At 33.5% G+C, this 23,439-nt stretch overlaps 1 protein-coding gene across 1 annotated transcript in view; it reads right to left on the minus strand.

The window, feature by feature from the left end:
* LOC128215949 (plexin-B2-like) overlaps nucleotides 1-23,439 on the minus strand; it is a 66,097-nt gene that overhangs the window by 28,150 nt on the left and 14,508 nt on the right. Inside the window, 8 exon segments of the mRNA XM_052922549.1 lie at nucleotides 12,549-12,733; nucleotides 13,604-13,764; nucleotides 14,770-14,866; nucleotides 16,195-16,299; nucleotides 17,646-17,741; nucleotides 18,135-18,237; nucleotides 20,055-20,157; nucleotides 22,789-22,927. Of these exon segments, the coding sequence (XP_052778509.1) occupies nucleotides 12,549-12,733; nucleotides 13,604-13,764; nucleotides 14,770-14,866; nucleotides 16,195-16,299; nucleotides 17,646-17,741; nucleotides 18,135-18,237; nucleotides 20,055-20,157; nucleotides 22,789-22,927 (989 nt within the window).

Genomic DNA, 23,439 nt, shown 5'->3' on the forward strand with positions numbered 1-23,439 from the left:
AATAAATATAACTAATCTATGCATAAAAAGACCCTAAACATCAGGGTAATGGTTAAAAAAACTTACATAGCCAAATGTTCTGATTGAACTTTTGAATGTTTACAGGTACTTGTTGGAAGCCTACTCCCTAGAGACAGGAACTGTACATTCTGAACAACTCGATTACCAATACCAAGATTCTTTCCAAATAATGAAATAACTGTTCCCCCGATTGCCGGACCTTTTTTGGGTTCCATTGATTGCACATACACATCGTTCTGAAACCATATTTTTAATTAATATTAAAAAGAAACATAATTATTCATTATCTACCTGCGATGCGCTACGATTTCAGAAGGAAATTGGTACAATATGAGCGTGTTGCTAAAGTTCAGATATTGTCCCTTTTGTTAATACTGTACCACCACTGAAATCTTTAAACCAGCATCATGAACAAAACACCACTATATAATAAGACCTTGTCGTTCATTAAAATCTAACACAACAAGAGAATCATAGAGTGAACGGCAACACGTATCGGATGAGGGTACTTGAAAAAGGGGCATAACTCAACACTTATTAAAGCCAGGCATTGCTTTACATTTATTGTCTATGGCAAAATGTGAACAAAATATCAGCTGTGACGGCCACAACGACGACACCAAGGCTTTCTCATACCTCCTGATTTTTTTTAAATAATTATAGCAGAAGAGTTAAAATTGCATTGTGATCCTTATATTTTCAGCTGATCAGCACTTTTCGCTAAAACAATTTGAAAAGTATTATACCCTTAATGTTTTGAGTTGTATTATTGCTGATAATATCAGAATGGAAAACGGACAATAATAATTATAATAATCTGCGTCCTAGAAGCATAAAACCGTTTTGCATTGTTTTTCAAATATGTACTGAAGTTACATTGTCAAGCAAAGGTTATGCAATGTAAAACATAAAGCTCAATGCTCGAACATACTGTGTCACATTCAAATGATTTAATTTTACCAATTGTCCTTTGCTATCAAAACGTAGTCAATAAAACAATTAGCATTATTTAGGCTTTAAATACAATTTTAAGACTGAAGCGTATGCTAATTTTCTTTGTGTTAGGAAGTTTAGGAACGTGTATGTTCGTTTCCGAGTTACAGCTCATACCCTAGCAATTGAGCGTGACACTTCAACAAATGTTGACAGACAATTAAGGTTTTTTCCTAATTATAAAGATGTTATAGAGACAGAATATTTTCTTTTGGTGTCCATCATTTAATACTATTAAACAAGAATATATATATATATAGAAAATATTATGAGAACCTAAGTATAATTAAGTTTAATATATTGAGGTCGTGTAATAATGAAAATGATGTAAAAATTCTGCACACTATTTATACTCAGCTTTTGAAAAGAGAAATATTTTTTATCAACAATAAATTGATTGTTACAAGTTAAGCTTGCATATCAATGCAAGTGTATTAAAATGTACTTGAATTACAAACTACGTTTCGACAGATACTATTATTTAATCCATGTTCACTAATTTCCACAAGTAGTTTTCATGTATGTATCGTGTGATGTTTTTATGGGCTGGTGTGGTGGCGTTCTAGTAAATAAACTGATTGCGTGTTGTTTGTTTGTAAGTTAAATCATAAAATATAAACAAGAGGGTCATGGTGGCCCCCGAGTAGCTAACTTGAGATATATGAAGAACTAGAAATGTGTCCATAGGACACGGATGCCCCCACTTCGATTTTTGTCACAGAAAATAAGCCATAATGATTATTCAGGATAATCTGAGGGCCCTAACTCCTAAATGATTAAAGCGATTTCCATGGCTATCGAACTTGATCAAGATATTATGGTCACAAACATGTGTTAAAAGTTTGGTGAGGATTGGACAAACAGTTTTCAAGAATTAGATCGGAAACAATCTTCGGGACGTATTTTTCAAGTCTTTTTTTGCAAATAAAGAGCCGTAACTCCTAAATGACAAAAGCGATTTCCATGGCTATCGAACTTGATCAAGATATTATGGTCACAATCATGTATGTAAAGTTTGGTGAGGATTGGACACATACTTTTCAAGAATTAGATTGGAAACATATATTTTTGAAGTAATTTTGGCAAAAAAGGGCCGTAACTCCTAAATGACTAAAGCGATTTCCATGACTATCGAACTTGATCAAGATATTATGGTCACAAACATGTGTTTAAAGTTTGGTGAGGATTGGACAAACGGTTTTCAAGAATTAGATCGGAAACAATCTTCGGGAATTTTTGGCAAAAAAGGGCCGTAACTCCTAAATGACTAAAGCGATTTCCATGACTATCGAACTTGATCAAGATATTATGGTCACAAACATGTGTTTAAAGTTTGGTGAGGATTGGACAAACGGTTTTCAAGAATTAGATCGGAAACAATCTTCGGGACGTACGTACGTACGTACGTACGTACGTACGTACGTACGTACGTACGTACGTTACAAGTCATATACGTACGTACGTACGTACGTACGTACGTACGTACGTACGGACAAGGGCAACCCTATATGCCGCCACTTTGTGGGGGCATAAAAACACAGCTTATAAACATTTGTTAGGAAGTGACCCAAATTCACATGTAGTAGGTCACCGACTATATTTGATTTTGGCAAAAACATAGCTAAACTTAGTTTATATATTCCAGAAGAATGCTTTTCATATTTTTCACATTGCACGATAAAATTTGACAGGCCAAATGTTGTAGAGTTATTGTCTTTTTGTGTTAACATAAACCTTAACCAGAAAGACGAAAATTAATATTTTATGCAAAATAAAGTTACTTGATTCAATAAAAAGGTTCGGTGGTCGGAGGTCATTGTATAAAGTTTCAATGCAAAAACATGATGTATTAGCTGAAATATTGACTTAATTGCGGTAACATTGCAAAACTAAACCAGAAATTATGTATATTAATTAAAAGGAATTATTTGCATTATATGCATGATCGAATTATCTTATTTGATTAATAAAGTAGGTTGGATGGTTGGGAACATATGTCTCAATGCAATCATTCATTATGTATTCACTGAGATTTCCACTTAAATGTGGTAAAATGCATGACCTCAACCAAAATTTCTACGTCATATAAAGGGCATAATAAGCATTATAAGCAGAATAGAGTTATCCAACTTGCTTATTCAAGTTGGTTGGATGGTTGAGTACTATTGCATTATGTCTCAATGCTGAACAGCAAGTCGTTGCTGTGATATCATCTTATGTATGCTAACATGCAAAACCACAGAATTTCTAAGTCAACTATTAAAGAGCCATAGTTAGCATTAATTTCAAATTAGTGTTATCTTATATGATTAATTAAGTAGGTTGGGTAGTTGGTATCACATTTCTAAAGTTTCAATGCAAAACATGATGTGTTTGATGTATTTCCTGAGATAATAACTTGAAGATGCTTACATGCAAAACCTTAACAAAGGTGTGACGCTGACGCCGACGCTAGGGTATAAGGGGACCTTGACTTTCACCATAGGAGCCCCAATTGCAACCCCATGTTAAGCCTTCATTACCACCTCCTACATACCAAGTTAAATCACAATATGCCAACCCTGTCATCCCTAACTTATTTATTCAATATCAAACGGTTATCTTACAGTGACATTGACCTTAGGGGCCCAAAACGCAATCCCATTAAAGGTCTTCATAAATTATTTCTATATACCAAGTTTGGTGGCAACATCTTAAACCTAACTAAGGTTAATCTGAACCAACCGTTTTCATAATTAAAGTTTCAGTGACATTGACCCTAGTGTTCCTAAAACAATCCCATGAATGGTATCAATAAACTATCACTGTATACCAAGTTTGATCACAATATGTAAATCATAATTAAAGTGATTCAGCACTACCCATAAATCTATTTTAGTAACAGTTACATTTACTTTGACCATGACTCTCTGAGTTCCAAACACAATACTATGAAAGGTCTCTGTAAACTCTTCCTTTCTACGAAGTTTGGTTACAAAATGTCAACCATAATTTATGTTATTCAGTACCAACCATACTTTAATTTATAGCAAAATTGATCGTGACCCTATGGGCCCCAAACGCAGTAAGGTTTCCATAAACTCTTCCTATATACCAAGTTTGGTCAACATTTGTCAAACTTAACTGAGGTTATTCTATGGAATAGGTGAGTTTGACACCGCCTTCATGCTCGCCTGCTCCAGCAACGGTGAAAGCATCCTAATAACCAGGTTTCATTTTGGCTAAAAATATATTGCGACATAATGCTGGATGGAATATTGTCATAAGAAATTTTGTAGTGATCTTTATTTACTGTTTCATCTTTCGGTACCATATGTAATGTCAACACGCCGCGAAAATCATACGTAAATATCATCATCATTTGCGACAGTTCTGACTTCAGCGGATTTTTCGTTCTTGGCGAGTTATTGATGTGCCATTCGCTACTTTGTCCTTCAGTTAGGTTCTAAGGATCGCATCCAAATTTCATCATTAGAAACGATATTTTGCAGCAAATCATCGCCTTCTTCATCGTACCTTTGTAGAAGTAAGCGAGCGATATTCAAACGTTTAACTTTTTCCAACCAAGCCAACGATTTTTCCTTTGCAAACGTTCTGTCAGAATGTGATATACCGACCCGTGACTAATGCCCAACTTATAAGCTATCTCAAAGCAAGTGTATCGTCTATCATTTTAAGCATTTTTGCTACATTTTAATAACATCTCGCAGATAAAGCCCCTCCACACAGGTGAAAAATATTTCACCCAGTATCTCGCACTCATCGATTGATAGTAATATATCCGAGGAGAGACTCCGAAGCAACTTCATCAAGCGCTTTTTTGAATTTCAAATGCGCTATTTCTTCGTCCAGCTTCAACCTAATATACGCAATTTTATCTACGAACGCCATGATGTTAATAAAAAGAGCTGTAACAGAGACAGCGCGCTCGACTATTCCGCCGCTTTTCAGTGTAAGGATTGAAACGGTTTGGCCCAACAGGAATGGATCACTGTAAAATTAGATTAGAATGATGCCTGCAAAGATGTGTGTAAATTCAAAAACATTCAACCTTTAATGAAATACAGACTTGATGGAAATAGCATGCAATTTATTAAAGGATTATAGGTTGTGTACAATAATTTTCTAAGTCCAATAATAAAGGGCCATTATTTGCAAAATACATTTATCTAACTTGGTTATTCAAGTAGGTTGGGTGGTTGAGTACCATTTTATGAAGTCGCAATGCAATACATCAAGTAGTTGCTGAGGTATTAAGCTATATGTGCTAACATGCAAAACCTTAACCAGAACTTCTAAGTCGCATAGTAAAGGCGCTAAAATTATATAATATGCAAGACAGGGTTATCTTACTTGATTAGTTGAGAAGGTTGAATGGTTGGGAGCCTGTGTATAAAGTTTAAATGTCATACATGATGTGTTCGCTGAGGTATTGACTTTAAAGTGGTTACGTGCAAAACATTAACCCGAATTTCTATTTAGATCAAAAAGGGTCATTATTTGAATTAAGTGCTAACTAAAGTTATCGTACTTAATTATTAAGTAGATTGGATGACTGAGTACCATTATATAAAGTCAATGCAATACATCAAGTAGTTGCTGAGATATTAACCTATGTGTGCTTACATGCAAAACCTTAACCATAATTTGTAAGTCAAATAATTAAGGCCAATAATTTGCATTATATTAAAAAGGTGTTATCTAACTTCGTTAATTTAGTAGGTTAGATAGTTGGGAATATATATCTAAAGTTTCAATGCAATATATGTTGTATTTGCTGAGATATTGACTTAAATGTAAAAACATGCAAAACCTGAACCAGAATCGAATAATAAAGGGCAATTATTTGCATTAAATGCAAACTAGAGTTTTCTAACTTGGTTAATTAAGTAGGTTGGATGGATGAGTACCATTGTATAAAGTCTCAATGCAATACATTGAGTAGTTGCTGAGATATTAACCTATGTGTGCGTATTATACATGCAAAACCTTAACCAGAATTTCTTAGTCAAATAATAAAGGCCCATTTTTTGCATTATATTCAAATAATTGTTAACCAACTTCATTAATTTATTAGGTTAAATAGTTTGGAATATATATCCAAAGTTTCAATGCAATTCATGATGTATTTACTGAGATAATGACTTAAAGGTGCTTACATGCAAAACCTTAATCACAGTGTGACGCCAACGCCGACGCAAGGCTGAGTAGTATAGCTCCCCTATTCTTCGAATAGTCAAGCTAAAAATGATGTCACATGTAAATGACGTCACGTAACGTTGGGGTTTTTTTCGCGCAAAAGATGCACAATATATTTTTATCGGATATTAAATAATGAAAAAAATATGCGGTAGGTTTCAACAGTGCTCCAGCTAGGCCGGTATAGCAGGGGATTACCCTACTGCCCTTTTCCGGCGTCCTACTACCTTCTTCTATACCCTGCTGTGCCTTTTGCTTGACAGAGCCCTATTTGATGATTATGAACTATATGTGATATTGATAGAACTTATAGTCAAGTCAATTTTAAGATATACAAAAATAAACATAATTTTGACACCTACGTAAAGAAAACCGCCAATGTATTCATAAGAAAACTGGTATTGAAAGAAGTTACAACACATACAAACAAAAGATTTGAACATTGACCCTTGCAAGTGTCCCTTAATTTAAGGCTAAATCGTTTCGCATCAAAAATGCCCTTTTTGACCTAGCACCCTGCCCTTTTCAAATCCTGGCTTCAGCTCTGGCCCAGTTATTTAAGACTTGTATGAAGGATTTGCAAGAGCTTTACATCTGTACAATTGTCTAGTTCAATGGAAAAGTCTGAATTTCTAGATTTAATTATAAGGAAAAAAATGTAATAACAAATAATGTAAAATATAGCAGTTGAAGTAAATACCTACACAATGTAGCAAGAATACAATATTAAATTTTGAATGAATTAATAACATTGAAGTTTAAGCAGGTTTTAATGATTTTGATCCTATATAAAGCTGGAGAAAAGGGATATTTTTAAATATAATACAGAAAGTCTGCCATTTTTTTTATGTTGTTGTAGGTCAATTAAGACGCCTTGTTGTATATTTGTAAATAGCCATTGTAATAGTAATTAGGAAGTTCCTGTGTAGTTTCACTCTCATTGATGCAGTAGTTTCAGAAGATATGTTTTAAAGCAAACCAGGAAGTCGGCCATTTCGATGTTGTTGTTGTAGGTCAATCGATACGTTTTGTTGTTGTTTTTTTGTAGAAGGTCACCCTAGAATGCTTCCTGTGGAGTTTCATTGATTTTGTCCTGATGATTTCAGAAAAGACATCTTTCAAGTAATTGTTGACGGACGTACGGACAAATACTGATCCTAGTAGCTTACCTTGAGTACTTTGTGCACAGGTGAGCTAACAAACCTTGTCACAGTAAGTATCAAATGCCTCGGAAGTCCAATCAAGTTCAATGAATTATGCAGTTACTAGTATGCCTTAAAAAGCAACATCCATGCAGAGAAATCATAAACTTTAAGCACATGATGATAGATGAGTGATCATGCAATTAGAAATACAAACATTGGTATTGCACTCACACAACTTCTTTATTTACCGAACACATATACAAGATACGACCAGCTACTCTGTGTATGCATCAATGAAGCATACCATAAAAATTTACCTCTTAATTTGACCTTTATCTTTGAGGTAGGGACGTGGTTCTTGCATACGAAGCATTGCCTTAATTTATTGAATACATGTGCCAATATATTTTCAAATCCCTCTGTGCATGACAGTTACAACCCGGACACAATCAACTATTATCTATGCGCATATATGCAGCATTGCATAATGAATAAGCGTTAAGTGTGACATTGACCTTTGAGGAAGGAATTTTGGTCTTACACGCTACACATTATGTACAGAACACATGAGTAATTTAATCTAAAAATCTCACTGTGGGTGACAAAAAAACATTTAAATATGCTCTCCTTTTGTGGTATTAAAAAAAATGGCATACCTCATTAATATTAATAAACTATTTAAAAAAATAACCCATGACTTTCATATTATAGATAGTTTGAAATATTATTTGAGTTTAAAATTCTGTTCAACTATTTGTTGAATTCTGAAAACAAACTTATGACTGCAATTTCCTTTCATGCTTACCTTCCATATGGGCAACAAAACCGTTGGTTCTTCAAATTCGAAACTATTTTCATTAATGTAGAAACCAGTTGCATTTTGTTCTCCAGTGTTATAATGATCTAGTGTACACTGAAAGCTGAAAAATATAAGAACACTGGAAGATAGCTCATTTTATGGACCTGAATAATTTTTTCCTCATTAGTTCTCATTCAATTTCGAGAAGAATTGACCCAGTTCTCCCGTAAAAAAGAATATAACAAGAGCCGTCACAGACAGCTATATCCCCCGCCTCATGGGGACATTTTTTGTAACAAAAGCCAATCAATGATAAGGGTAGTTTCTCAGGAATATAAGAAATGCGTAAAATTAAGAAAGTGCAATAACTCTTTCAAAATAGGTCAAATTGCAAAAGCCTGACAATATGCGCTGTGTCACTATATAGTCATCAATCTGTGAAAGTTTGGTAGAAATCGCATGAAAAACGTAAGAGTAGTTGCCAAGAAAACAATTTTAAATGTAAAATAAGCAAAGGGCTATAACTCTTTCAAAAATGGTCAAATCGCAAAAGCCAGACAATATGGGCTGCTTCACTTTATGATCATCAATCTTTTAAATTTGGTAGAAATCGCATGAAAAACGTAAGAGGAGTTGCGAAAAAAAACAATTTTAAATGTAAAATAAGCAAAGGACAATTACTCTTTCAAAAATGGTCAAATCAGGAAAGCCCGACAAAATGCGCTGCTTCACTTTATGATCATCAATCTATGAAAGTTTGGTAGAAATCGCATGAAAAACGTAAGAGTAGTTGCCAAGAAACCAATTTTAAATGTAAGATAAGCAAAGGGTAATAACTCTTTCAAAAATGGTCAAATCAGGAAAGCCTGACAATATGCGCTGCTTCACTTTATGATCATCAATCTGTGAAAGTTTGGTAGAAATCATATGAAAAACGTAAGAGGAGTTCCGAAGAAACCAATTTTAAAGTAAAATAAAAAAGGGCTATAACTCTTTCAAAAATGGTCGAATCCTAAAAGCCCGACAATATGCACTGCTTCACTTTATGATCATCAATCTGTGATAGTTTGGTAGAAATCGCATGAAAAACGTAAGAGGAGTTCCGAAGAAACCAATTTTAAATGAAAAATAAACAAAGGGCTATAACTCTTTCAAAAATGGTCAAATCAGGAAAGCCTGACAATATGCGCTGCTTCACTTTATGATCATCAATCTGTGAAAGTTGGGTAGAAATCGCATGAGAAATGTAAGAGGAGATGCAAAGAAATGAATGTCGGACGGACGGACGGACGGACGCACGCACATACACACGCACGGAATCGCGCTTACCATTATTATATCCCCCGCATGATTGGGCTAGGTCAATTTTATAAATATATATATATGAGTTTGAGTAAGATTGCAACTGTTTGAAATAAAAAAAATTGTATATAATGTAACATTTAGAATTGACCAAGAAACCTAGTTGATGACTCCATGTTACCCAGTTACAAATTAATCTAAGATATCATCAAGGCAAACATTCTGATCAAGTTTCACGAAGATTGGTCCAGATATATGCAAAAAAAATATAGCCTCTAGAGTGTCCACAAGGTTTTTTTTAAGATTTGACTCAGTGACCTCATTTTTGACCCCACATGATCTACTAGTTTCAAACTATTCCAAGATTTCATCGAGGCATTCTGAATAAGTTTCATGGAAAATAGAGCAGATGTATTGCCTCTAGAGTGTTCCAAAGATTTCTGTAAGATATGACCTAGTGACCTAGTTTTTGAGCCATTAACCCACTTTTAAAACGCAGTCAAAATTCAACCTAAGAGAACATTCTGACCATGTTTGAACTTAATCAGACCAATCACCACCATAGAATAGTTTCTGACAAGATTTTTGAAAGTGACCTAGTGACCTAATTTTTAATCACATGTGACCCAGTTTAAAACATGTCCAAGAAAACATTCTGATAAAGTTTCGGGGGGGGGAGGGGGGCTTATTTACCCTCGCCATCAGGTAATACCAATTCGGCGTGCACACTACGTTATATTCTACCAAATATGCAAAAATCTACGGTTAAAAATTCAACATTTAAATAATGTCCTACGAATCTATCACATAGATATTAAAATCAAACACTTCAAATACATAAATAAAAATTCTACTAAAAAGAATTATACTGTACAAACATTTTAGGCTCAGCCTATATTTATATAAAAAAAGATGTCTAAATTATAAAATAGTCTACGAGAATAAATGCTTCATATTTATTTTTAGATACAACGTGTTCTTGGCATTATATCAACTAGCTAGTTTAAAATTATTATTTTTTCTAAAATGATGGATATCTCACTAGCTCACTATTTTCCTAAACCACCCCTTTCAGTGATGAGGGCGGTATATACGAAAAATTAAAAAATGATTGTTTTCATCCTCCAGAAATCAAATTCAGGTCGACTCTGCGGACAGACCTACCCCCCCCGCTCCTTTTTTTTGGGGGGGGGGGTTACTTATTGCACCTGGGGCTACCCATGGGGATCGTACACCGGTGCTTACAAAACTTTGATTGAAATAGGGTGCTGATATGTAGCAATGTACAATAGTGAATCTACGAAGCCCAGTATAAACCAACCACAGGGGCCGCCCAAGGTTTATTGAGGCATGATAGTAAATGACAAGTTAATATTAAATTAACAGTAGAGCTTGTGCCGCTGTGTAACCAGGCAAACCAGGATGGAGAATGTATCAAGTTTCATGAATGTAAGACCATACATATTGCCTCTAATGTGTTTCAAAGATTTTTCTTAAATTTGATCTAGTGACCTAAATTTTGACCCCATATGCCCCACTTTTACAAGCGGTCCATATTTCATCAAGGGGTACATCATGACCAAGTTTGAACATAATGTGACCAATCATTTCTATTCCGGACAAAACATTATAAGATTTGACCTTGTGACCTAATTTTCAATCAGATGTGACCCAGTTTTAAATAAGTCCAAGATTTCATCAAGGAAAACATTCTGATCAAGATTTATGAATATTTGACTATGTACAATGCCTCTAGTATGTTTCAAAGATTTTTCTAAAATTTGACCTACTGTCCTAGTTTTTGACCCCATGTGACCCACTTTTTTAAGTGGTCCATATTTCATCAAGGTTTACATCATGACCAATTTTGAACATAAATTGACCAATCATTACCGTGAAATGGTTCTGGACAAGATTTTTCTAAGATTTGACCTAGTGACCTCATTTTCGATCATATGTGACCCAGTTTTATTTACTACAAAGAGTTCATCAAGAAAAACATTTTGATTAAGTTTCATGAATATTTGACCATGTACAATGCCTCTAGTATGTTCCACAGATTTTTCTAAGATTTGACCTACTGACCTAGTTTTTGACCCCATATGACCCACTTTTTAAAGTGGTTCATATTTCTTCAAGGGGGACATCATGGCCAATTTTGAACATAAATTGACTAATCATTACCATGATATGGTTCTGGTCAAGATTTTTCTAAGATTTGACCTAGTGACCTAATTTTCGATCATATGTGACCCAGTTTTATATACGACAAAGGGATTATCAAGGAAAACATTCTGATAATGTTTCATAAATATTTGACCATGTATAATGCCTCTAATATGTTTAAAGATTTTTCTAAGATTTGACTTAGTGACCTAGTTTTTTACCCCATGTGACCCACTTTTAAAAGTGGTCGAGATATGATCAAGGGAAACATTCTGACCAAGTTTGAACATTTTCTGATCAATGCCTACCAAGATATGGTACTTAATGACCAATATTCTTAAATATCATCGTGCCGAGTTATATTCTGACTGAGTTTCTTGAAAATTTGATGAACACTGATGAATATGTGAAAGGAAAATGAAACTCTTACACAAAACTTTGTCCTTAACTTTTCTGATTCCGTAATCACCTAGTTTTGACAAGAAATAACCAAATATCACTCTTGTCTTAAATACAATGCTAACATATATTCTGACCCAGTTTCATTAAGTTCGGAAAGAAATGTTGTATTGATGAAAACTTTATATGATTTAAATTTAAATGCAAAACTGATAACGACCTCCAAACGCCCGTCCATAAAGCTTTAATTTAAACGAGTGCATGGTGGAATGAACGCAAATGCTAAATGTTTACTGCTGTTGTTTTTAGTCTTAAAGAAGCAGACATTTGGTCTGTGAAATTTTGTAGAGGCGGGCATTAGGATTTCAGACGAGAAGTTGAAAGACAGACAAAGATAAAGATAATAATGGATCACTGAAACAAATAAATGCTCATTTTATACACAAAAACATGAGTGCCATTGAGTACAGTTGGATCAAAATGTATATGAAATATGATATAAATTATCATGTAATCATCAGTACCTTTCTCGAACTCCTGGATTAAAGTCTTCAGTGTCCTTTATATCTCTGTAGTTGCTTACAATGTTCGTCAAACACGGTTTATTAACAACATATGCTTTAGAAATATTATCATTTTTTCCTCCAAACTCATTTCCATACACAGTGACTGTTGTTCCGCGTCCTGTATACCCATCCCTGGGCAAAATCTAAATAAAAATATAAATAAAAATAACTCGTTTTAAAATAACTAGACGAATGCACCAAAAAACAGGTTTTCAATTTGCACAATCCCAAATCTTTTTTCAGAAATGACCCTTAAGTGCAACCTTAACCTTTGATATACTGACATTGTCTTGCACAAGTTGTTTTTTTAAATCCCCTCTGTAAGGCCAAGCTACAAACCCGACAATTCAAATTATAAGGAATGTTGACCCTGAAATGTGACCTTGACATTTGACTTAAAGAATTAGGGTCCTCGGGGCAACAAAACACACAACAAATCGAGTTGCCATTTTGATAATTTTTGTGCCAAGCTATTTTAATATCCCCTTATGCATGGCCAATTAAGAGCCTGGGAAATAGTTGATGACACCAAATAAAAAGGAATGTTGACAAATGACCATTAAGCTTTACCTTCACCTTTGACCTTCTGTCATTGATCTTGCATGAAGCACATTATCTTGTAAAGGTGGAAACATGTATGCTTAAGGAATAACTCAAACCTACGGAGCGATAATACTTTTTATCAAACTCCAAATTTGACTTTCTTCAGAATTATACATACAACAGTCAACACATGTCAATCCTATGTGGAACTATATTCCCAAACTATTTTTTTTTGTATTTTCTTGTATAAACCTAAAAGGAAAAAAACTACTTTAGTCATGCACTGTTTACCCCAATTTCAAACTAATTGTTACCACAACAGTAGACATGCATTTCCAACGCATACTACAAATTCGTTATTCCTATTTACCCGATTTATTTATTGACGAAATATAAACCCTTTTTTAACAATTTAACGGTTGAACGACAATCATCGTTGTGTGAGAAACAAAAAAACAACTTATTCTTACCTTAGTTATTTCTGGCATAGGACATGTATACCCTTTAACCACCTTTTGACCGTGCACACAATCACCAGCGTTCAAAGGCCAATGGCATATATATTCGGACTTAAGTGCATTACAAAAGTTGCATTTCCCTTGGGAAAGAATGGAGCAGTTGTACACTATTACTGAAAAGACAAGTTTAAATAACAACTTTATTAACAGTGCATAACAATTTCAACATGTGTTTATATGCGGAATATCTTCAATGTCAAACCTGCAACTGGTTAACATTAAAATGCTAAATACAATTAAAAATATACCAAAGTATATTAAACTTGTTCTATCCGTTGTTCTAATCATTCAAACTGAGACTTTGAACTTAATAACCAAAGAAGCAGAGCTTCGTTCCAATAAAATAGCCAAGACGTAATGGCAAAACTCTTCAATATGTAGGAATGCCACAAATGGCTTCAGAGTAACTCTAATCTTCGACTTTTGTTTTAACTTTAATACTATAATATATTTGGCCAAAAAATGAGTAATTATGCCAATATGATCATTTCGATTTGCGAACAAGATCAATATTTAAAGAGGTCCTCCAGTGTATTGTGCCCTACATATAGTCGCATGATGATCATGTATGCCGAATTATATTTTGCCAATGCATGACATCCCGATCGTGTTTCAGCCTGTACAAGACCAGAATTTAATGAACAGTGCCGGTAGCCATAAAATATAATAAACCATATCTTTTGAGCTTTTGTCATGTTCCTAAGTTAAGCATCCCAATTACTCAATAATTTCTGCGATACTCTTTCATTTACCTCATTGAAAAGAAAAACTGCTATAACGTTTACTTCAATTAATTTTACTTTGATATTTTAAGGAAATCGGCTTATGTGAGGAAATGCCAGAATAAGATTAATAAGAAATGACCAAGATAAAAAGAGGGACAGACACACTCAGTCAAACAATTACACTCGACCACCATTTTGACAACTATGGACGTGATAAAAACATAATGTTTTGATTTTAAATCAAGTTCTGGATCACTAATTAAGGGCACAATCTAAGTTCTCGGTAACCTAAAATAAAATCATATGTGTTTTCGCCTACCAGATTGTCACTATACAAGTGCTGGCACATGTAAAAAGTATTTGCACAAGAGAAAAGATATTCTCAAAACTTACCATCAATTTGGTTTGGATTGTCTAGATAAACTCCGGGACCTTCAGAATTCAATTTATAAAATACTTCAAGAGTCAAGGTTTCCTTTTTCATGCTTGTCTGCAATTGGAAATATAATCATTTAGCAACATAAAAAATAATCTGAAGCAACTTCAAGAAAAACAAAATTAGTCAGCACAGTAAAACTATCAACAATGTTGTTGACATCTATAAAATAGCAGAAGGAACACTGAAATATTTTTTGCTTTGTTTTTTATTTATTGTAGAAGTGATAATACAAGGACAGACAAGATTTGTTGAGCATAATTTAACACAACCTGGCTTCAGCAAGAAAGGGTGCAAAACCAGGAGAACGAGGCTGACATTTAGATGTAAAATATCCATTTTTATTAAAACATTAAAAACTATAAAGACTGTATGCGATGAGGAATAAGGTTTCAAATAGGGCAATCTAAGTTTTGGGTATTTAAATACAAGTATTAACTTACTCCTTGAAAACAAACAGATAATTGAACATTTGATGTACCAAGACAAAGCGCAAATCTTAGCAGATCTCTGCATGAGCTTGAAAATTAAACAAGTGTATAAGTATATGATGTTCTTAACTCAAAATATTATGAAAACTATTCCGCTTTTAGTGGCATTTTGACCATATCTTAACTGGAATACAATCCAAAAATATTTCTTCTACTTTTTAATATACACCAAGTTTTATCCTAACTTAAGTTATTGGGTTAAAAACATTTTTCGGTTTTAAGCAACAGTTACTTTTACCTGGATACCACCAACCCAAAATGTAACTCGAAGGTAAGTTTTCACATGAGCTTGCTATACACAAAGTTTACCACTATGCTTCATATCTAATAAAAGCTAGTGAGTGCAAACCGTTTTTTTATTTTAAGGTGCTCAACAACCTTGACCATGACCCCAGGGACCCCGAATGCAATCCCAAAGGAAGTATCCACAAAGTAAGTATTGATTTGTACACAAAACTTCAGTCATCACTATACATCAATGTACATCATTCCCAACTTATCGTTTTGTGCAAAAACCAAGAAACTACTGCCCGCTTGCTAATCGCACTTCATGCATCCACATTCTTATAACCTGGTGTGTTGTTAATCAAGCGTTCTATTTTTAAAAACAATGAAGCGTTCATTTAATATACTCTTGTCTTCCATTTTCAACCTTCTATGAATGTTTACAGTTAAGGTATTTTAATAATCAAGTCAAGTTCATTAGTTATTTTATTATGAATTTAAAACTAACATTTAATTGCAAAAAAAATTAAAAGTTATGAAACTAAAGAAAAAATATGAACATGTATCTTTAATTTGTAATGGAACAAATCTGGAACACATTTATAAATATTAGAATTTAAAAAATTTAAAATATCGTGGTTAAAATAAATTTAATTTATGACTTACCATCCAATTAACTGTACAATTGATGGATCCATTAGTAATATCAGAACAACCAAATGGCTTTTGCTGGAACTCCACATGAATAGAAAACTCTGTAGTTATATTTAACTGAAAAAACAACAACTTATTCGTTAGCAGATTCTTTAAACAAGCAATACGTTATATTTGGTCAACATACATTGGGATTACAGTACAACTCAGTTGTGTGCAAAAGTTATAACTCAATTTTATGGCATTCAATGCCATCAATACTATATCAAGTAAAATAAAATGATAATTTTACGAAAATAATGAAAGACATACTGGAAATGTACTTTTTTTAAAACTCTGTGCACTAAATAATAACTAATTTTCCCCATTCAGACTTTTTTAAATCCGTTAAATTAACTGGTCAGTCTTGTTTTGAGTCATAAATATCCAATATCAATGACGCTTGTCACAATTACCCATCGCCAAGGTAGAAGGCGGTGTCGAAATATCGTGACTGACCAATCTGCGATCAGTATCCGCTACACCCAGTTGTGTGTAAATCAAAGAGTAACCGAAAGATTGAAAAACGTTTTGGACTGTTATCAACATAGGTGGACTGTAACCTAGATAGGCTTTGGGAATATGTGCATGACCCTCTGCACATCTATTAGTGCATGCAGGTTAAGAACACGCTAATACACTACATGGCGATATGTATTTTTTTTTGTTAACAAATTAAGTGAAACATGCCTGGCATTCATTTAAACAAAGTATAATCACATTGCAATTTTGCAATGATGAAGCAGTTATAATAATGTTATACCACCCAAATAAAAAAAAATCAGAAGAAACATTCAAACGAGATTTAAATAACATTTCAATAGTCACTGTGCTGCATTGTGATTTGCAGAAGAGCCTGTTGTGGGCTGTCAATCATTGAAGTGACGTATCAACATGTCTTAGATTAAAGTTTCTGAACAGACTGGCTGTTTAAATTTGTTGGTTCTGTCACATAACATTTATACATGTTTTATTAGCTGTGTGTTGATGTTTCGGCAATATAAATCATTTAGCATGCAACCATGGATTGATGCAGATTTAACACAGACACAATGCTTCAAAACATTGAAAAGCTACATGCTGTTGTAAACAGAAGTAATGTGTACTATTAGTTTTAGTACAATCTTATGAACATCTTGAAAATAGACTTAATTCACAAGTAAAGTTGGGCACAAAACAGCTATTATCGTTTCAAAGACTCAGGGGCTCACTAAAAGTATTTTTAAGGCAGTTCTGCAGTTCAGGTTGATAATAAGTACTAAGGAATAAGATTTCAGAAAATAATACTATCATTCAGCAACAAACGGTAACCAACAGAGACCAACAGAGTATGTCCCAACCAGCAATATATAAACTCCAATATAATGTACCCAAATCGAACTGAATTTGCATACCCGGTAGTTAAATACCAAATAGTTACATACATTATTCAGGTTTCCAATCTCCAATGTCAAATTTGTTTCAACTCCACTTGGAATATATTTTGAGTGTATTCCTTCAAGATGCGGGCAATCTTTGACCTTAAATTTAAAGATTGATAAATAAATATCATTCTTACACTCATATGATAGGTTTTTTTTACATAATGACCATTTTCGCTGACCTGTTTTTTCGCCTTTTTCGCTGACCTGTTCTTTAATTATGTATTTTTAAGTTTTCTTTGTTGTTTTTTTTCTGATTTTTATCTCCAATAATACAAAAGAAACAATACATTCCAGTAATGAAGAATTTACCTTTGAGCGTATTTAAAGGCACAATAATCCAAGGACGTATAACACAAGCAACTTAAGGTTAAAATATATTAACATGTTTTAACTCTTTAATTAATGTAAACTTGTGAAAATGAATCAGGCAAAAACAACTCTTAGACTTGCACAATATTATTGCAGTATCCAATTGTTTTAAAAACTGACCTGGTAAACTCTATTTTGTCCATCAGCTTCAGTCGAAGAACAGGTACCACTGTCTGGGTGCCATGTACAATTAGCACCAAAGGTTTCCACACATTTACCACACCTAAAAATTAATAATAGTATCCTGACCCCAGTTTATAAAACAGAGTACACTAATTAAATTTCGAGTATACCGTAAATACGACTGGAAAATAATTCTGATTCTTTCATATTTTGCTATTTAGCTATTACTTAATATTGTGAGTCAACTTTTGTTACAATGTTATTAAGTAATTACTCAAGTATGTTTCTTGAACTTTTGAACAAAAAACTTAATCCATAATTATATAATCTTTGAAAGCATATGGTTCAGGGTCAAAACAATTTGCATTATGAACCATTCTTTGCTGTAAAGAGGCTGAATTACTTGAGTTATAATTATCAAGTTATTAGAGAAACTGGCATCAGGTCATTTAAACAGATATATCGTAAACTCTTAGCCAAAGAAACACATGCGGATGCCATCATTAAAGGGCATTTGTTTGTTTAATTTTAATGCATAATCATGTATAACTCATTTGACTTTACTGAAAAAAACAAGCATACGATTAAGGTTCATTTAAACAAGTATTAGCCTGTTTTATTAATAGCTACGTGTCCACCAATTCCCCAGTTAAAAAAGCACCAACACATTACTTATATTTTTTATCTGTACCTAAATTGCATGCGTTTTTTTTGTTTTTGATCATTCAAGTAAAATGAGTTATATACGATAATGCATTAAAATAAGAATTGCTTTAGTTAGATCAAACTATATTCGCTATGTGCATTTAAATGTACTTATTCAGCCAAATGGGGCTATAGCTATTTCAGTGATGATTAAAGCTCGAGATATGGGCATTGCTACACTTGTGTGTTTACCTCTGGTAATATGTGTGCAAAGTTTTATATGTTTGTGTTTCAGTTATGACCCAATTGAATGTGTTTGCATCCCAACAATGACACTTAAGGTATCAATTCTAAATCACATAAATCTACCTTGTTTTCCAAAACCAGATAATGTTAATAACAGATTTACCAACCAAATTAATACATACAAAGGCAACAAACACAACATCATGGAGCTGCAGTGAGCGTCTTATTGTGTTTTACTGTGTACCATGGTTATATTCTACTCATCTTGTCTTTCTATAAATATTTATCAATTTTTTTAAACATCAATACGGCTTATACAAACTCACTCATACTCGTATCCTCTTCATATATGAGTTTAACAATAATTACAAACCTAGACAACTCCAGGGATATATATGTGATATATGAGTCATCATTGAAATAAGATATATACATGGTGAATTTAAAATCTTGACCATTGTCTCATTAGCGTGAGTCCCATCTCAGAACTAGTAAACCATGTTCGGTCCTGCGAACAACACACTGTCCAAACATGTCCAAACATGGTAATACATGTGTGCAAACTCATTTTAAAATATATCCATGCGTGCATATTACCTTCCAGCAAAGACCACAGGAGGCATACACAGAGGCAGTATCATTTACTCAAAAGTAACAACTATGTCTAACTACATAATAATTCTCAGCCTAACAATTCTCTAATACGTTTTTAAAGGGAAATATGCCTCATTTGGTTTTCCATGTATATATAATGAAGAACTGTTTTAAATGTTAACCGTAAAAATAACAAGGGTCAGGTGCTTTAGACTTGTGGCACACATACACATACAATTCTTTTATTGATAAACTAATATTCTAAAATGAAACAATTGATAACATTTTTCCATCGACAAATAAAAGAAATCTGGATAAAACAACTCACAAAAATGCAGATGATCAAGAAGTGTCCTATTATTTTGTAACAACAGGCATATTTGCTTCTAAAAGGTATTACCCAAATAAGACATCCCATTACTTTAGACTTACCTATCAAAAGTTGAGCAATTATAAAATAGGAAAGATGCATTGGCTATTGGAATTTTCACCGAATCGTGCGCAACTATAAGACTTATTGCGACCTTTTTATGCTCTGAAAAATCAAAACAAAAATTTATTGAAATAAGAATATTGCGTGAAGCGATGGATGCTGCCCATAGACAATTGTCTATGAACAGGCAGAAATCGGATTGCAATGTGCTGGTAGGAGACAAATGGTTGTAGCATTATTATATACAAAGTGGAAAAAATCATTACACGGAAGGATATGGGCAGTTTTGAGAATTAGAATATTAACAAAATTTCAAGCAATGAAATAAACAAGAGGCCCATGAGTGTCTATGCTCTACTGACAGGGCGCGTTAGGTCATGTTCAATCCAGAGCTTGTTTGTATGGGTTATATGCACAAAGCTTATAGTTCAATTGGAATATTTCGTGTTTGGGTTTACTGAAACGTTAAGTGCCTAACACGTGAAGACAGAAAATGTAGGAAGCGGATTGATTGGAACTAGTTAATATGTGCGAGTGACAGTCAGGTCATATCCAAAGCATGTACAAACTAGTTAAAGCACACATTCAAAGCAGACCATATATTTTCTGACAAAATTTCATAACAATCTGATAAAAACTATTCACTTTATGACATAGAATAAAACCTTTAACACAGAATTGTTCAGGACAGCCCACAAACTTATAAACCCCCAGCCCGCCGATTTTCGCTATTATATGACCCAAATTTTATTCAATGATTCCGGCTAAAGCGACAGATATGTGACAGTACAATGTTCACATCTGATTTTTTCATGTTTAGCCATTTGGTCTAAATTAAGGCTTGTATCAAAGTATTAAGGGTTGCTTTCCTTTCACTGTGCAATAAGTATAAATTTTATCTACATAAACAAGTCCTAAAATACTCAAATTTGGTCATATAAATTGGGTGAAAGTATTTATCAATGTAAATAGAATTGCAGGTTAAAAAAATCTGAAGGTTTTTGGATGAAGATTAATAATGCTTGGAAAAGTTTGACAAAGCACTTTGCATGTTTTTTTCAAGCTAGGTACATGCAACACATCATTTTAGAAGTGTGTTTCAGCAATATCCAACCTGTGACCCGCATCAATCCTTTTTTTTCTTCAGTATATTAAGTATAAAAGAAAGACCATTGATGCAAATCATCAAAGGGTGCCGTTTAATAGTTTATGCATTTGTTTAAAATCAATGAATAGAAACGGTCAATGAGCACATGATGATGCAAACAAACTAAGGGAAAATTGTTCTTTTCAGGGTGTATTACCCAATGTTTTTATCTGTAATCAAAACCTTTCACTGCATTGAGAAGTGTTTATTAGGCTTCAAATGCAATTGCTTCCTGGACCTTAATACAAGCTGATTGTTATTTATGGTCTTGATATCGACTTACTATGATCATTTGTGTCGATTCATTTCAAAGTCCTTCTAGCCATTAAACAGTTATGGTGCAGAATCAAAATATAGTTGTATGACCTTTCGCCTGTAATTACGAATTTGAATGTAGATTTGAATGTAGTTAGTAGTAACATGTGGTACGCATTTGTTGTATTGGTTAAAAAAAATTAAACACGTGTCTATTTATGAAAAATAGAGATGTAACATGAGTGACGAATACCCCAGAATGCTGCCTGGAAACAGGAATGGGAAAATATTTCTTTGAAGAAAATCCATAACTTCGAGGTTATTGTACACTGCACTTCAACTCATAATGATTGTCCAAAGTATGTTGTTCAATTAAAATCCATCATAGTAATTTAGAAGTGACGCTGCGAACAAGGAAAAGTAACGAAAGGCAATAACTCTGTGATAGTTACTGTTTAATGAAAATACAATATAAACTTCTGTCAAAAATGGAAGCTACTGGGAAAAGGAAAAAGAAATTGTGCTTCTGGATGGAATCAAACCACTGTCTTGATTTCGTAATTCTGTGCTTAACAACATAGAAGCTAAAGAATTAAAATTGAAGAGTTTCCAGTGGAGATTTTCATTAGGGGTGTGCTACCTTAATAATTACATGATACGGTTATGGTGCTTGTGCACTGCACTTACTCTCATTGCCATGTATCTATGTACTTAATTTTATTTCAATCACATCAGTAGTTTTAATTATGGCATATTTGTGCTTATACACATACAACATAGGCTAAAGCATTAAAATTGATAAGTGAAAAAATGTATTAATTACTGTTTAATGAATATACAAATGTTAGCTACTGAGAAAAAAAGGAGAATTATTTTATGCGTCTAGCTGAATGCGAACCGCTACCATGAAACTCTCAATTTTTTGTAGTCCTTTGCTTAACAACATAGGCTAAAGCATATGTTTAATCACATACGTCCCAAGCAAGTGTGAACAGCACGTGAACCAACCAAAGTGTAAGATTTATGAAGTTCCAGCGAAAATATCTTATCACATGACTGACATGACCAATCATTTTGTGCGCATTGTGTAGTGTTCTAAAATTAAAACAACTTGGGGCAATCGTTATGAGATTTTACTAATGCCACCTTCAACACATTAACAAATAAAGTAAGGTGAACATTTAATTATGATATCGATAAAATTAAAGAAAACAGCTTAGCTCATTATTTATCAATGCAGTAAACATAACAAAACTAAATAAAACATAATTATTCGCATTCACATAAACTCAATTTGCCAGGTTGATATTCAATAACATCATTCATTATACCTTTTGTGCCAGCAATGGTGCAATTTATTGGTTTTCCCTCTGCCTCAGTTGCACGCACGAAATCTTTATCACCTTCCACTTGACAGAAGTATGTATCATTTCCCAAGCGTTCAGGAAAATTGGCCACATTTAACGTCACCTAAAATAAAGGCAAAGATTTATATTATTATTAGTTGAATTATGTTATACAACTCAAAGAACATAAACCAACACATATCAGTTGTTTTTTCCATTGACCAAGTTGCATAACTCAACTAAAATTTGCTTTTCTAAGATGTACCTGCTATCCATGTGTATGTGCTAACTGTTAACATAAGTACCAAGAGCCATGGTAGTATCGAATACTTTTAACAAGTTAAGGTTTAGCATGCTGCCAAGATAAACTACAACAGCAAAAAAAACACAAGAGGGCCCAGGCCCTGTATCGCTCACCTGATCCAATTCAAGTGTCAAATAAGTGTTTTCAGGGCGAGGGCAATTGTGACAGGGGGTTAAATCCTTCCTAGTGACAAGGTTTTTTTTAATATCACCAATGACTTTTTTAATATCACGGATGTTCCAGTTGCAAACCTTACCTTGCTGTAATAACTACATTCTGACCAGGTTTCATATAAATAAAGTAGAAAATATGGCCTCAACAGTGTTTTAACA

The sequence above is a fragment of the Mya arenaria genome, chromosome 14 (assembly GCF_026914265.1).
Source record: "Mya arenaria isolate MELC-2E11 chromosome 14, ASM2691426v1".
Taxonomy (NCBI): Eukaryota; Metazoa; Mollusca; class Bivalvia; order Myida; family Myidae; genus Mya; species Mya arenaria.